Source organism: Chiloscyllium plagiosum, unplaced genomic scaffold, assembly GCF_037043375.1.
Source record: "Chiloscyllium plagiosum isolate Xiang-an unplaced genomic scaffold, Cpla_swu_hap1 HiC_scaffold_14, whole genome shotgun sequence".
NCBI classification, from domain to species: Eukaryota; Metazoa; Chordata; class Chondrichthyes; order Orectolobiformes; family Hemiscylliidae; genus Chiloscyllium; species Chiloscyllium plagiosum.
Window position 1 is genome coordinate 11,187,394 of NW_028270152.1, and position 12,978 is coordinate 11,200,371.

Consider the following 12,978-nt stretch of genomic DNA (forward strand, 5'->3'; position numbering starts at 1 on the left):
AGGAGAAGGACTGTGGTGATTCTTGGTGACATAAGAGCTGGGGTTCTTCAGCAAACATATGAATACTGACCAGGTTTTCAGATAATGTCAGTGCCAGGCAGCATGTAAGGTGAAAATTAGAAGAAAGCCAAGGATAGATCCTGGAGAGGGTGGGAGAAGTGACACAAATCTAATGATGGTGAAGAGAATTGTAAGCAGATGATTCTCTGAGACAAAAACAGAAATTGCTGGAGAAAATGTGTGCACGTCTGTGTTCAGATAGGCGGAGGCAGAGACCAGTGAGAGAGATATGAAAGGGATACATAAACAAGGAGAGTACAGGTAACATCAGGACAGAAGAAAAGCTGAGTAAGTAATAATAAAAGCTAAGAGTAGGAGAAAATGGGTGAGCTATAATACTGAATATAACCCAACGAATGCAATCATGGGCCTCGGAGTACATGAGATTGGGTGACTGTGCTGTTATAACAGGACCTGGTGTCGGGTTGGTAACAAACATGGAAAGATAGAATAAATATCACCTTTTGAGCTGCTAACAGTTCTGATGAAGAATTGCCAGACTCGAAACATTACCTCTGCTTTATTTTTCACAGATACAGACTTACTGAGTTTCGCCAGCAATTTGTTTTCAGTTCAGATCACCAACATCCACAGTTCTGTTTTATTTTAGTGATTCTGTATGACTGTTAATTGTAATTTGATATTGCTCCTGTTAAAGAGCTGAGGGATGTTTTTCTACATTAAAAACTGTAATATTAAAGTTGTTGGAGCAAATTACTATAGATACTGGAATCTGCACTGAAAACAAATGCTGGAAATCACAGCTGGTCAGGCAGCAATCATAGAGAGCAAGCTACTGTCTCGAGTCTAGATGCAGAGTCCATCTAAATTCAAATTGTTAACTTACTCTCTCTTCATATTAAAGTTGTTGCTGACTGACCAGCTTTATTTGTTTCTATAGGTCTTTCCTGAAAGAAAGACATACTTGGAATTTTGTCATATGTAATGCTCTAAATATTTAAAGCAATTATCAAAAGGAATCATGCATACAGGCATAGAGCCAACTGAGCATAAATTATCACTTCAGCCCCTGTGGCAATAACAAATAGGTTTGATCTGGTTATATTATCAGACTCCCCAAGCCAATTACTTTCAGAGTGCAATAAGAGTTTCAGCATAAATCTTTAGTATTTGACTTGGCTATCACTTCATGTGAGGTGCACATTCACTTTGTGTAAAAAGGAGGGAACGTCAAGGATCTTTGTAATCAATAGAAGTGAAAACAATTGTGGAAATTGAGAAGTTGGGGAAAATAGCAAGCTTGTTGAAAGTGAGCGGTTGCAAGGTTTTAAATGAGGACTGGAACGGAGACAAAGAGGGCCTGCAGAGGACAAAGGGAGGCAGCCACTGAGCTGCCTCCATCACAGCCTAAATACTGGGTCACTTCCTCACCATGTCTTCACATGGGGACATTGAGGTTAAATGTCATTTGCTATTATTTAGCTTCATCTGGTCTGGGACTTGTTCAACACTACCAGCTCAGCTGGTTGTACCCTCTTCCTTTAGTCAGAAGGATGTAGGTTCAAGACCTCTCCACAGACTCTACAGCAAACATTTATGATTAACCCTCCAATGCCATAACGAGGGACATAGTAATTCACATGCCAACATTACACTAAGGTTCACTCTGCTCTCTCGTGGGCCCAAAAGATCGTATCGCACTACTTTGAAGTTAAAGTAGTCAACATTTGATAGATCCCCTACAGTGTGGAAACAGGCCATTGGGTTCAACAAGTCCACAACGACCCTCTGAAGAGTAACCCACCCAGACCCATTTCCCTACTACTACTCTAGATTTATCCCGACTAATGTACCTAACCTACACATCCCTGAACACCATGGGCAATTTAGCACGGCTAATTCACCAAACCTGCACATCTTTGGGTTGTGGAAGAAAACTGGAGCACCTGGATGAAACCCACGCAAACACGGGGAAAATGTGCAAACTCCACACAGAGAGTCACCCGAGGTCAGAATTGAATCTGAGTCCCTGGTGCTGTGAGGCAGCAGTGCTAACCACTGAGCCACTGTGCTGTCAAAAAAACAATCTCGGATTTCAGCAAAAAGAGCATTTTCTGACAGCTCTCACATTTGTTTAGCTGGGATAGAGGAGTGTGAATCGGAAGTTCTCCACCTCGCTTTGCTGCCTCAACGCTAGGAATGATTGCATCTCCTTGTTGAACCAGCAGAAACAGCTCAGTCGGAAAAGTGTTGGACTGACGATCTGAAGCTCCCTGGTTCAAACATTTGTTCCCAAGTCAATGCCACTATAAAGAGAAAATGAGGTCTGCAGATGCTGGAGATCAGAGATGGAAATGTGTTGCTGGAGAAGCGCAGCAGGTCAGGCAGCATCTAGGGAACAGGAGAATCGACGTTTCGGGCATTAGCCCTTCTTCAGGAATGCCCAATGCCACTATAAAACAAACCACCAATATTATTCTTATACGTGGGAACATGCTAAGTGCAAGTTGACTGCTCACATCGGTTCAAATTATACAAAAGTACCTCTTTGGCTGCTGGGATTGGTGAAATGACCTGAGGCTGTAAAAAGCATTACAGAAATGCAAGCTGTTATATAACTAGGTGCCTGCTGTTACTGATCAAGTAAGTCTTTACTTTCTATAATCTAGTTACAATCTATTGTTACTTCTGCTCAACAAAAAAATCTCTCTTTCAGATTTAAAATTAACTAATCTAGCATCAACTGCTGCTTGTGGAAGTTCTAAACTTCCATCAACCTTTGCATGTGGAATTGCCTTTTAGATTATGCCACATCTAGAATCACCAACTAGTGGAATTAGCTTATCTTTCGTTACCCAGCCTCTTTCTGTTATTATCTTGAAGACTTCAATTCAATTCGGTACCAATTCTAATGTTTTGGAAAAGTGCTTATAAAGCCTGCCACATCACAGCACAGACATCAGCAACTGCCACCTCCACCCCTCAAACACACAGACACGCGTTAAATGCCCAATGAGGGTTTGTTTACAGAAGCAAAAGAGCCTTGGCTTCACAAAAATCAGACAAAGTGAAAAATGTTTCTGTAAATGAACAAGGAACATCTATTTATAATACAGATGGAAAAAATATGTTTCTTAAGTATTTGAACTCTTCAACATGCTGCCCCTTGCCTGGATATGTTCACTCTGACTTTGGTATCACCCAAGCCTACAATCGTTTTCATCAAGTGACAACAGATATTGATGGGCTATTGATCTACAGACAGGAATCCAGCAGAAGTAATGGAATCGCAGAGGGTTGGTCTCCAGGTGCAACAAGTAATTAGGAAGGCAAATGGAATTTTGTCCATCATTGCTAAAGGGATTGAGTTTAAAAGTAGGGAGGTTATGTTGCAGCTGTACAAAGTGCTGATGAGGCCACTCCTGGAGTACTGTGTGCAGTTTTGGTCTCCTTACTTGAGAAAGGATGTCCTGGCACTGTAGGGGGTGCAGAGGAGGTTCACCAGGTTGATTCCAGAGTTGAGAGGGTTGGCGTGTGAGGAGAGACTGAGTAGACTGGGATTATATTCATTGGAATTTAGAAAAATGAGGGGGGATCTTATAGAAACATATATAACATCATCTTATATAATAAAATTATGAAGGGAATAGATATGATACAAGTACAGAAGATGTTTCCACTTACAGGTGAAACTAGGAGAAGAGGGCATAGCCTCAAAATTAGGGGGAGCAAATTTCAGACTGAACTGAGAAGGAACTTCTTCACCCAGAGGGTTGTAAATCTATGGAATCCCCTACCTAATGAAGTAGTTGACACTACTTCAGTAAACATTTTTAAAGCTAAGTTCGATTTTCTTTGAACAATAAAGGAATTAAGAGACACGGTGAGAGTGTGGTAAGTGCAGCTGGGTCCATGAAAAGATCAGCCATGATCTGATTAAATGCAGTGCAGGTTCGAAGGGCCAGATGGCCTACTCCTGCTCCTAGTTGATATGTTCTTATGAACGATCAGGTCACCTTTCCCATCTTAATTCACAAACACTGGTACTAAAGTTTATACATCTAATAGCACGTACTCAAAAATTTGTTGCATCCAATCAGTACATTAACTACTGGTTCATCATTCCTTGAAAAATCAATTTGACAGTAAACACCAACACTTCACAAGGTTCATAACTGACTGTTATTAGCATTGGAAAAACAAATATATTGTAAGTAATGTTAGATAAAATTTGAGTAAGGGAAAAATATAAAATAGAAACATTGCTGAAAAGAGAACTGAAGTTTTACTCTTGCACCTATCAGGACAATTGCAAGATTGCAAAATTTCAAACAATCACAACTTTCCTATTACACACACTCATTATCTGTTGAGTTGCTACGCACAGATCCATAAATTCTGCCTCAATCTACATCTTTTCACACGTCAACTCATCTGGTCTAAGTGTGCAATCCTTCATGGCAGATAAAGGAGTTACATCAAAGCGGTGTCCACGTTTTTTGTTATCCAAAGGATGTCCATGCCCTTATCCCCAGAGGATTTGAGGTACAGATGAAAAGGGAGCTGATTGCCTCAGCCAATCAAACCTGCTGACCATTGATACAGAAAACATAAGGGGGAACTATCATCTCAAGTTGCTGAGGGGCAAGGCTTAGACATATTCTTTTTGCGTGCAAAGAAAAAGCCCTGCATATGAATGCATGCCACTTCTAGCAAACATAAATGAGCCAATTTATGAGCTCAACTGTTACCACTTGACAGAAAATTAAGTTCATTTATTTTTCTTTATTCTTTCATAGAAAGTGGGCTTCAGGGCTAGGACAATATTTATTACTTATCCCTAATTGACCGGAGCGCAGTTAACATCACATTGCTGTTGGCTAGGCAAAAGTGAGGACTGCAGATGCTAGAAACCAGAGTTTAGATCACTGTGATGCTGAAAAAGCACAGCAGATCAGGCAGCATCCGAGGAGCAGGAAAATCGACATTTTGGGCAAAAATCCTTCATCAGGAAGGGCTTTTGCCAGAAACGTCGATTTTCCTGCTCCTCGGATGCTGCCTGACCTGCTGTGCTTTTCCAGTACCACTCTGATCTAAACCTCCATCACATTGCTGTTAGTCTGGGTTCACATGTAAGCCACACAAGAATGGCAGATTTACTTCCCTGAAGAAAATGAATTGACCACTGGTTGCCATTAGACTAGTTTTTTTTAATTGCAGATTTGTACCAAATTCGATCATCTGTAATGACAGGATTCAAACGCATGTGCCCAGAACATTAGCCTGGGATTTTGGATCTCTAGTCCAGTGACATTTCCACTGCTTCCTCACTATGCATTTTTTTCTTCTGTTCTAACGGATCTCCTGTATATTTCTAATACTTTACAGATACATTTTATTTTGAAACTAAAAGGCTATCATTATGGCTAAACCATAAGAAAGTCTGAATATTCAGGAAGGAACTGGATAGGAATTTGGCAGAATAAATCAGATTGAGCAGTGTATTGATTATTTGGATTTTGCAACAGCCAAGCAGCTCCAGTGGTCTTTTCCAGCAGATTGTCTTTGAAATGTCCCACCATTAAAATGCTCACAGTGAGCTCCTACAAATGCTGTCAAACCTCTAGAGACAAGCACTGACAGGTTTGGTACACCATTAAAGATAATGTTCGCTACCCAACAAAACTGATGACAAAAAAAATGATGCTAACTTATAGTAGTTCGTGTACAGAGTCAAGAGTGATTCCTGATGAAGGACTTTTGCCAGAAACATCGATTTTCCTGCTCCTCGGATGCTGTCTGACCTGCTGTGCTTTTCCAGCACCACACTCTTGACTCTGATCTCCAGCATCTGCAGTCCTCACTTTCTCTTACTGTACAGCAGAGCTAACCCATTGATAAGTCAAAAAAGTATGAAACATTGATTATAGACAGACAGGAATCCACCACTGTGATTTGTTGTTGTTTTTCAGATAGGAATAAAATTTCTGGTGGGATTCTAAAGAGATTAACGTGTGGATTTCTGCTCTTCCTGCTGTACGTACAAATGACCAAAACCTTGGTGTACAGGGCACAATTTCAAAGTCTGCAGATGACATTAGACTAGACTAAGTATAATAAACTAATAGAAGCATTGGGCAGAGCTTCAAACTCACAGAAGGTAGATAGAGTGGACATACAAAATTTAATGCAGAGAAGTCTGAAATGATTAATTTCATTAAGAACATTGTGCAAAGATAATATCAAAAAGGGTACAATTTTAAAGGGGGTGGAGAAGGAGAAGGACTCATATCGGTAATTAAAATTGGCAGGGCAGACTGAAAAAGCAGTTAATAAAGCATCAGGAACCCTGATTTTCGCGATTTGAGCATAAAGCAAAAGTTAAAATTTGTCCAGCATCAACTGGGCTACTGTACTCAGTTCTGCACACCAATTTCTCAGAAGGGCATGAAGAGGAGGCTGAGAAAAGATTTGATAGATGTGTTCAAAATGGCTAGGAATCTGTAGAAGCATATAGGAAGCAAGTGTTCCCAGTGGTGAAAGGATTGAGAATGAGACGGCACAGATTTAAAGCAATTGGCAACATGAGGGAAATCTTCATTACACACAACTGGTTAGGATCTGGAATGTGTTGTGTGTGTAAGAGTGTAGGCATGTGAGTAAGTGCAAGTGTAAGTGAAAGAGTGAGTGTGCGAGAAAGACTATAAGTGTGTGAGAGTGTAAATGTGTGAGAGAGTATGTGCACACATGAGTGAGTGTGTGTGTTAGACAGTGTGTAAGTGCACATTTGATTGTGTAAGCACGTTTGAGTGTGGACAAACACACACGTAAGCAGATTCAATCAAGGCATTCAAGAGGGAACAATATTACTCTCTGAAAATGAAGAATATGCAGGTCTATGAGGAGAAGGCAAGGGAATGGTACAGGATGAATCGTTCAGTCAGAGATGCAGCGCAGGCCAATTCACCACCTACCGTGCCAGAACGATTGTATGAGTCCAGCCAAATCCCAGCCCAGCCCTGCCCAGGCAAAGTATGCCATCGCTGTGCTCAGACAGCACCAGAAAGTGAGTTTGCAGCCCACACTGAGCGGTCTGAGAGAGGCTTTACCTGAACTGACTGCATTAGGAACTTGCCCACCACTTGCTCCCTTAGGCCGGTGCTGCCATGGTAACCAACACAGGCCCCTTCACCCCATCCTTCATGACTGGCACTTACCAGACTCCTCGTCCTTTTTGTCGAACTTTTTCAGCATCTTCCCAGCCTTTGAGCTTTTAACTTGCTGATTTAAGAGGCGCTCCAGGAGAAGGCCTAGCTTCCTCCAGACTGTTCCTCTCGGTCTCCCCTACTCCCAGCCACTCTCAGACCTCCAGCTCCCACTTCCGGTATCAGACCCTTCACTTCCTGCCAACCTGTCACAACGACACGTCACTCACCCCACGTCTGCGCAAGCCCCGATGCCGGCACTGCCCGCGAGGAGCCGGCAGTCGGAGCATGCGTAGCATTGCAGGTTCTCCGTCGGGTCTGAGCGTGCGCAGCATCGCCAGTCCACTGTCAGGTCTGAGCGTGCGCTGCTTTGCCGTTCCGCCGTCGGGTCTGAGCGTGCGCAGCATCGCCAGTCCACGGTCAGGTCTGAGCGTGCGCAGCTTTGCCGTTCCGCCGTCGGGTCTGAGCATGCGCAGCATCGCCAGTCCACAGTCAGGTCTGAGCGTGCGCAGCTTTGCCGTTCTGCCGTCGGGTCTGAGCGTGCGCAGCATCGCCAGTCCACTGTCAGGTCTGAGCGTGCGCAGCTTTGCCGTTCCGCCGTTGGGTCTGAGCGTGCGCAGCATCGCCAGTCCACTGTCAGGTCTGAGCGTGCGCAGCTTTGCCGTTCCGCCGTCGGGTCTGAGCGTGCGCAGCAACGCCAGTCCACTGTCAGGTCTGAGCATGCGCAGCTTTGCCTTTCCACGTTGGGTCTGAGCGTGCTACTGCACAAGCGTCAGAGCGATCCATGCGCATGCGCATTAAGCTGTTTTTTTTGGTCCATTACTGGATAATTTATATTATTATTAATTTGCCAATTTTAGCAAGTGTAGAAACTGGCCACGTTGGACCAAAACAGCCATTGCTCGTGTTTATGAGGGTCACACAAAGGTTAAAATCACAAAAGGAGGCCATTTGGCCCCTCTAGCATGAGCTGGTTCTCTGCAAGAGCAGCTCAGGGAGCCCCACTGAGCTCCCACCTCAAGGGATTTCAAACACCTTTAGATCTTAACACAAAGGAGCAGATTTGGCCATTCAGCCTCTCTAGGTTTTGATGAAGTGATCAGTATGGTTCTTTGATGAAATGGTATGGCAACTGTACCAGTTCAAGATCGGAGACGGTTACAGAGTTATAAGTCTGAGTTATAGGGAGAGCTTGGACAAGCTAGGTCGTTTCTCTTTCGAGCGCAGGAGACTGAGGGGAGACCTTAGAGAAGTGTGTAAGATCGTGAGAGGCATGGATAGGGTGAATGCACTCAGTCTTTTTCCCAGGGTTGGGGACTCAAGGACTAGAGGGCATCAGTTTAGGGTTGGAGGGGAAAGAATAAAAGGGAACCTGAGGGGCAACATTTTTACACAGAGCGTGTTACGCATGTAGAATGAGCTGCTCACAGAAGTGGTTCAGGCGGGTACATTAACAACATTTAAAAGGCATTTGGACAAATACATGGATAAGATACGTTTAGAATGATATGGGTCAAGTGCAGGGAAATGGGGTTATCGTGGACGGACATTTTGGTCGGCATGGACCAGTTTGGCCAAAGGGCCTGTCCCTGTGCTGTAGGACTCTGACTCTGTGAGACAGTGACGACTGGAGATGCTGTCGAGTCAGAGTCTAACAGTGTGGTGCTGAAAAAGCACAGCAGGTCAGGCGGCATCCGTGGAACAGGAGAGTCAGTTATGCCTGGAAAGTCAACTGACTTGCTGTGCTCTTTCAGCACCACACTTTTCGATTTTGACCTTATAAGTCTCATCATTGCTGATATGTTTCTTAACCCCATTCTTCTGCCGTCTACCTGGGCACGACATTATGTTGAACTCCTTTTCCATCTCATCCGTACCCATTTCTTTGGACAGGAGCCCTCTCTCCATCCCATAGACACTCTCATTTGCCTCCAGCACACTACCTGTCCACCAGACCCATGCTTCTGACCCTTTACTTACAGTCAATGTGTTCACTGAGAACTGTCGACATGATATCTTTTCCTTAATTTCTCTGCCCCCTCACCCATCCAAACCTACCTCCCTCTGAACTGATTCTCAGATCCAACTCTGACTTTGAAGCCTGTCCATGAGGGTGGTGTTGCTGTTGTCTGGCAGACTGACCCTGATATTGGGGAGGCTGAGCACCAACTCTCAAACATCTCCTATCTTCTGGGGACCATAACCTCACCTCCAACCTCTGGATATTATGCCCATGACGGTCACTAAGTTCATCTTATTTGGGGATCTCTTCCTTCCTTCCTATGCGTCCTCACTCCACTCCCCCTTCCCACTCTCCACAGCTTTCAAGGTCACAGTCCCCAACCCCATACACCTTCTTCCCAAGTTCCATAAATTGACTGCCCACAGACTCATTGTCTCTGCCTGTTCCTGCTCTACCACAGTTACTTTGTCTACACATCCTGACACTCTGCTTCCTTTAAAGACTCTCCATTCTCCCAGTGCCTCTGTCTCTGTCACATCTGCTCTGATGATTCCCACTTCAACAAACATCCACCTTCTTTTGTCAACAAGGGACTCACCACTGATGTGGTTGACAAGGCCCTCAGCCATGACTGACCCATCTCCCGCAATTCTATCCTCACCTCGTCTCTTCCCTCCCACAACAGCAGTAGGGTCCCCCTTGTCCTCACCTACCATCCCACCAGCATCCACATCCAGAGGATCATTAGATGCCATTTCCACCATCTCCAGCAAGATGCCACCACCAGACACCTATTCCCCTCCCCTCCTTTATCAGTCTTCCACAAGAACCCTTCCTGCCAGGATATCCAGATCCATTCCTCCTTCACTCCCAAAATGCCACCACACCCCATTGTACCTTCCCCTCTAAATACAGAAAGTGTAACACCTGCCCATTTATATCCTCCCTGTTCACAAACTAAGGCTCTGGACACAATTTCCAGTGAGTTACCTGCACTGCATTCATTTTACTCTACTGTATTCGCTGCTCACAATATGCTTTCCTCTACAATGGGGTGACAAAACCCAGACAGGGTGATCACTTTGCATCTGTCTGTAAAAATGATCCTGAGCAGCCATTTGCCTGGCCCTTCAATACACATCCCTGTTCCCTGGCCAACATCTCTGTGTCAGGCTTCCTGCAGTGCTCCAGTGAAGCTCAGAGAACAGCATGTCATTTTCTGCTTGGGGACCCAACATTGAGTTTAATAATTGTGGAACCTGGACACATCATTCCAGGTCCTTTATACACTCCCACACCCCGGGTCTATCATGACATGTGCTGTTATCAGCACAGCCGACCCATTTTTCCTTAGTTACGGTCACCATTATCAGCTTCCTCCATCCCTGCCTTCCCATTATCTGCCTCTTTCTCTCTCTCTCTCTCTCTCACTCTGGTCTCCATCTCTGTCTATTCACTTTCTACTCTTGCCCCCTCACCTCCTATCTTTAGCATAAATACCACCTTTTCCTAGCTATCAGTTCTGAAGAAGGGTCACTAGACTCAAAACATTAAGAGTAGATTACTTACAGTGTGGAAACAGGCCCTTTGGCCCAACAAGTCCACATCACCCCTCCAAAGAGCAACCCACCCAGACCCATTCCCCTACAACTACAGGCAATTTAGCCTGGCCAATTCGCCTAACCTGTATATTTTTGGACTGTGGGAGGAAACCCATGCAGACACGGGGAGAATGTGCAAACTCCACACAGACAGTTGCTTGAGGCAGGAATTGAACCCGGGTCTCTAGCGCTGCGAGGCCGTAGTGCTAACCACTGCGCCACTGTGCCGCCCTTGCTCTGCTTTTGCTCCACAGATGCTGCCAGATTTTCTCCAGCGATTTCTGCTTTTGTTTCACATTGTCCCACTCACCACCTTTTCCCTGTCACTCAGGGGCTCTTATTTTTCTCTTCTGTCCAGGGCTCTTTACCTGGAGAAAGTAGTTGTGTTCAAATAAGTTTATTGAGTCACACAGCATAGAAACAGACCCTTCGGTCCAACCAGTCCATGTCGAACAAGGAGAGTGTGCTACCCTGATCCCTGAGATAAAGGGTGGTCTTCAGAGGAAACCATTGTTCAGGTTGGGCCCGTACTGTTTGGGGTTTAGAAAATGAAGCGTGACTGTGTTGCAATATATGAGATTCTGAGGGTTCTTGACATGATAAATGCTGGCAGGATGATCCCCTTAGAGTCATAGAGATGTAGAGCATGGAAGCAGACCCTTCGGTCCAACCCGTCCATGCCAACCAGATATCCCAACCCAATCTGGTCCCACCTGCCAGCACCCGGCCCATATCCCTCCAAACTCTTCCTATTCATATACCCATCCAAATGCCTCTAAGATGTTGCAATTGTACCAGCCTCCACCACATCCTCTGGCAGCTCATTCCATACACGGACCACCCTCTGCTTGAAAAAGTTGCCCCTTAGGTCTCTTTTATATCTTTCCCCTCTCACCCTAAACCTATGCCGTCTAGTTCTGGACTCCCCAACCCCAGGGAAAAGACTTTGCTAAATTACCTTATCTATGCCCCTCATAATTTTGTAAACCTCTATAAGGTCACCCCTCAGCCTCTGACGCTCCAGGGAAAACAGCCCCAGCCTGTTCTCTTGTGGGGGGAGTTTCTAGAATGACTGATCACAGATTCAGAATAGATGGCTTTCAATTTAAGACCAGACATGAGGAACAATTGCTGTCTCAGAGAGGAATTAACTTGGAATTATGAACTGCAGATAGCAGTGGAGGCTGGATACGTTCAAGGGTGATTTGGATAGATATTTGTTTTACAAGTGACATTGGGTGTAAGGGTCTGTGAGGGAGTTGATTAGGCAGAGTGGAAAGTGGAGTCGTGGCTATAATCAGATCAGTTGTGATTTCATTTATGATAGAGCATGTTTGAGGGCTAGATGGCCTACTCCCGTTTCTTGGATTCTTGCGCAGCAACGTTACCAATCAAGGGAACATGCCAATAAGTTTTACAACTTATTCAAGAGGAACAAATTACATTTGAAATAGATAAAATAGAGAAATATTTGTACTCTGTATTCCCTTGGTAACCTGGAGTGTTTGAGGCTCCATATTGACTGTAAGCAAACTTTACTTGCATTGTAAAAATCCTTTGGTTTCTATACATTATAAAACACCCTCAGTTTCGATTTTTGTAAAACACCTTCAAGTTTCTATATAGCCAGGGAATGTGAAGGTGAAAGTTTCTCCTTTTGTACTATATTTAGAACATTTTAGAATCAGTTTCCGCAAGTTAAACTGCCGACTAGGCTCGGATTACATTCCAGTGTCTGACAAGACTCTTAACCATCAAAATATTGCTCACTCACCGTATTCACTATCGTCATTGAAGAACATTTTCATTCCCCCTGTCACAGAGCTTCAGGAATGTATTCCCTGGTGATCGAGCTCTCAGCACCTGTGTTGGACTCGTGTACAGAAATCCCTGCACTTTGACCTCTGGCTGACGATGTTAACAATGCAGGTGAGAGAGACATTTCCTCAGGTAAACCAGTACTCAATGCAAACAAGAAAAAGGGCCACCTGGTAAATGATCTCATTCATGAGATATTCTCTCCACCATTTTCAGAATGAAAACCGGAAACGAATGGACTGCCTAAATGATCCATGCTGAGGTCAAAATTATTTATAATATATTACTGTAAATCAGTATCAATTTAAATATAATTAAATATTATTTCTATTAATACAAATAAATATTGATGATTTGAAAACAGTTCATA

General features: G+C 44.1%; 1 protein-coding gene across 2 annotated transcripts in view; it reads right to left on the reverse strand.

The window, feature by feature from the left end:
• Positions 1-12,698, reverse strand: part of LOC122558821 (coatomer subunit gamma-1) — a 76,131-nt gene extending 63,433 nt beyond the window's left edge. The window contains exon 1 of one of the 2 annotated variants that reach the window (XM_043707622.2): positions 12,565-12,698. In XM_043707622.2, coding sequence (XP_043563557.1) covers positions 12,565-12,598 — 34 coding nt within the window. In that variant the 5' untranslated portion in view covers positions 12,599-12,698. Of the gene's footprint in view, positions 1-7,238; positions 7,392-12,564 lie in introns of those variants that run through there. The other variant, XM_043707621.2, reaches the window with a different exon arrangement.
• Positions 12,699-12,978: the final 280 nt, after the last annotated feature.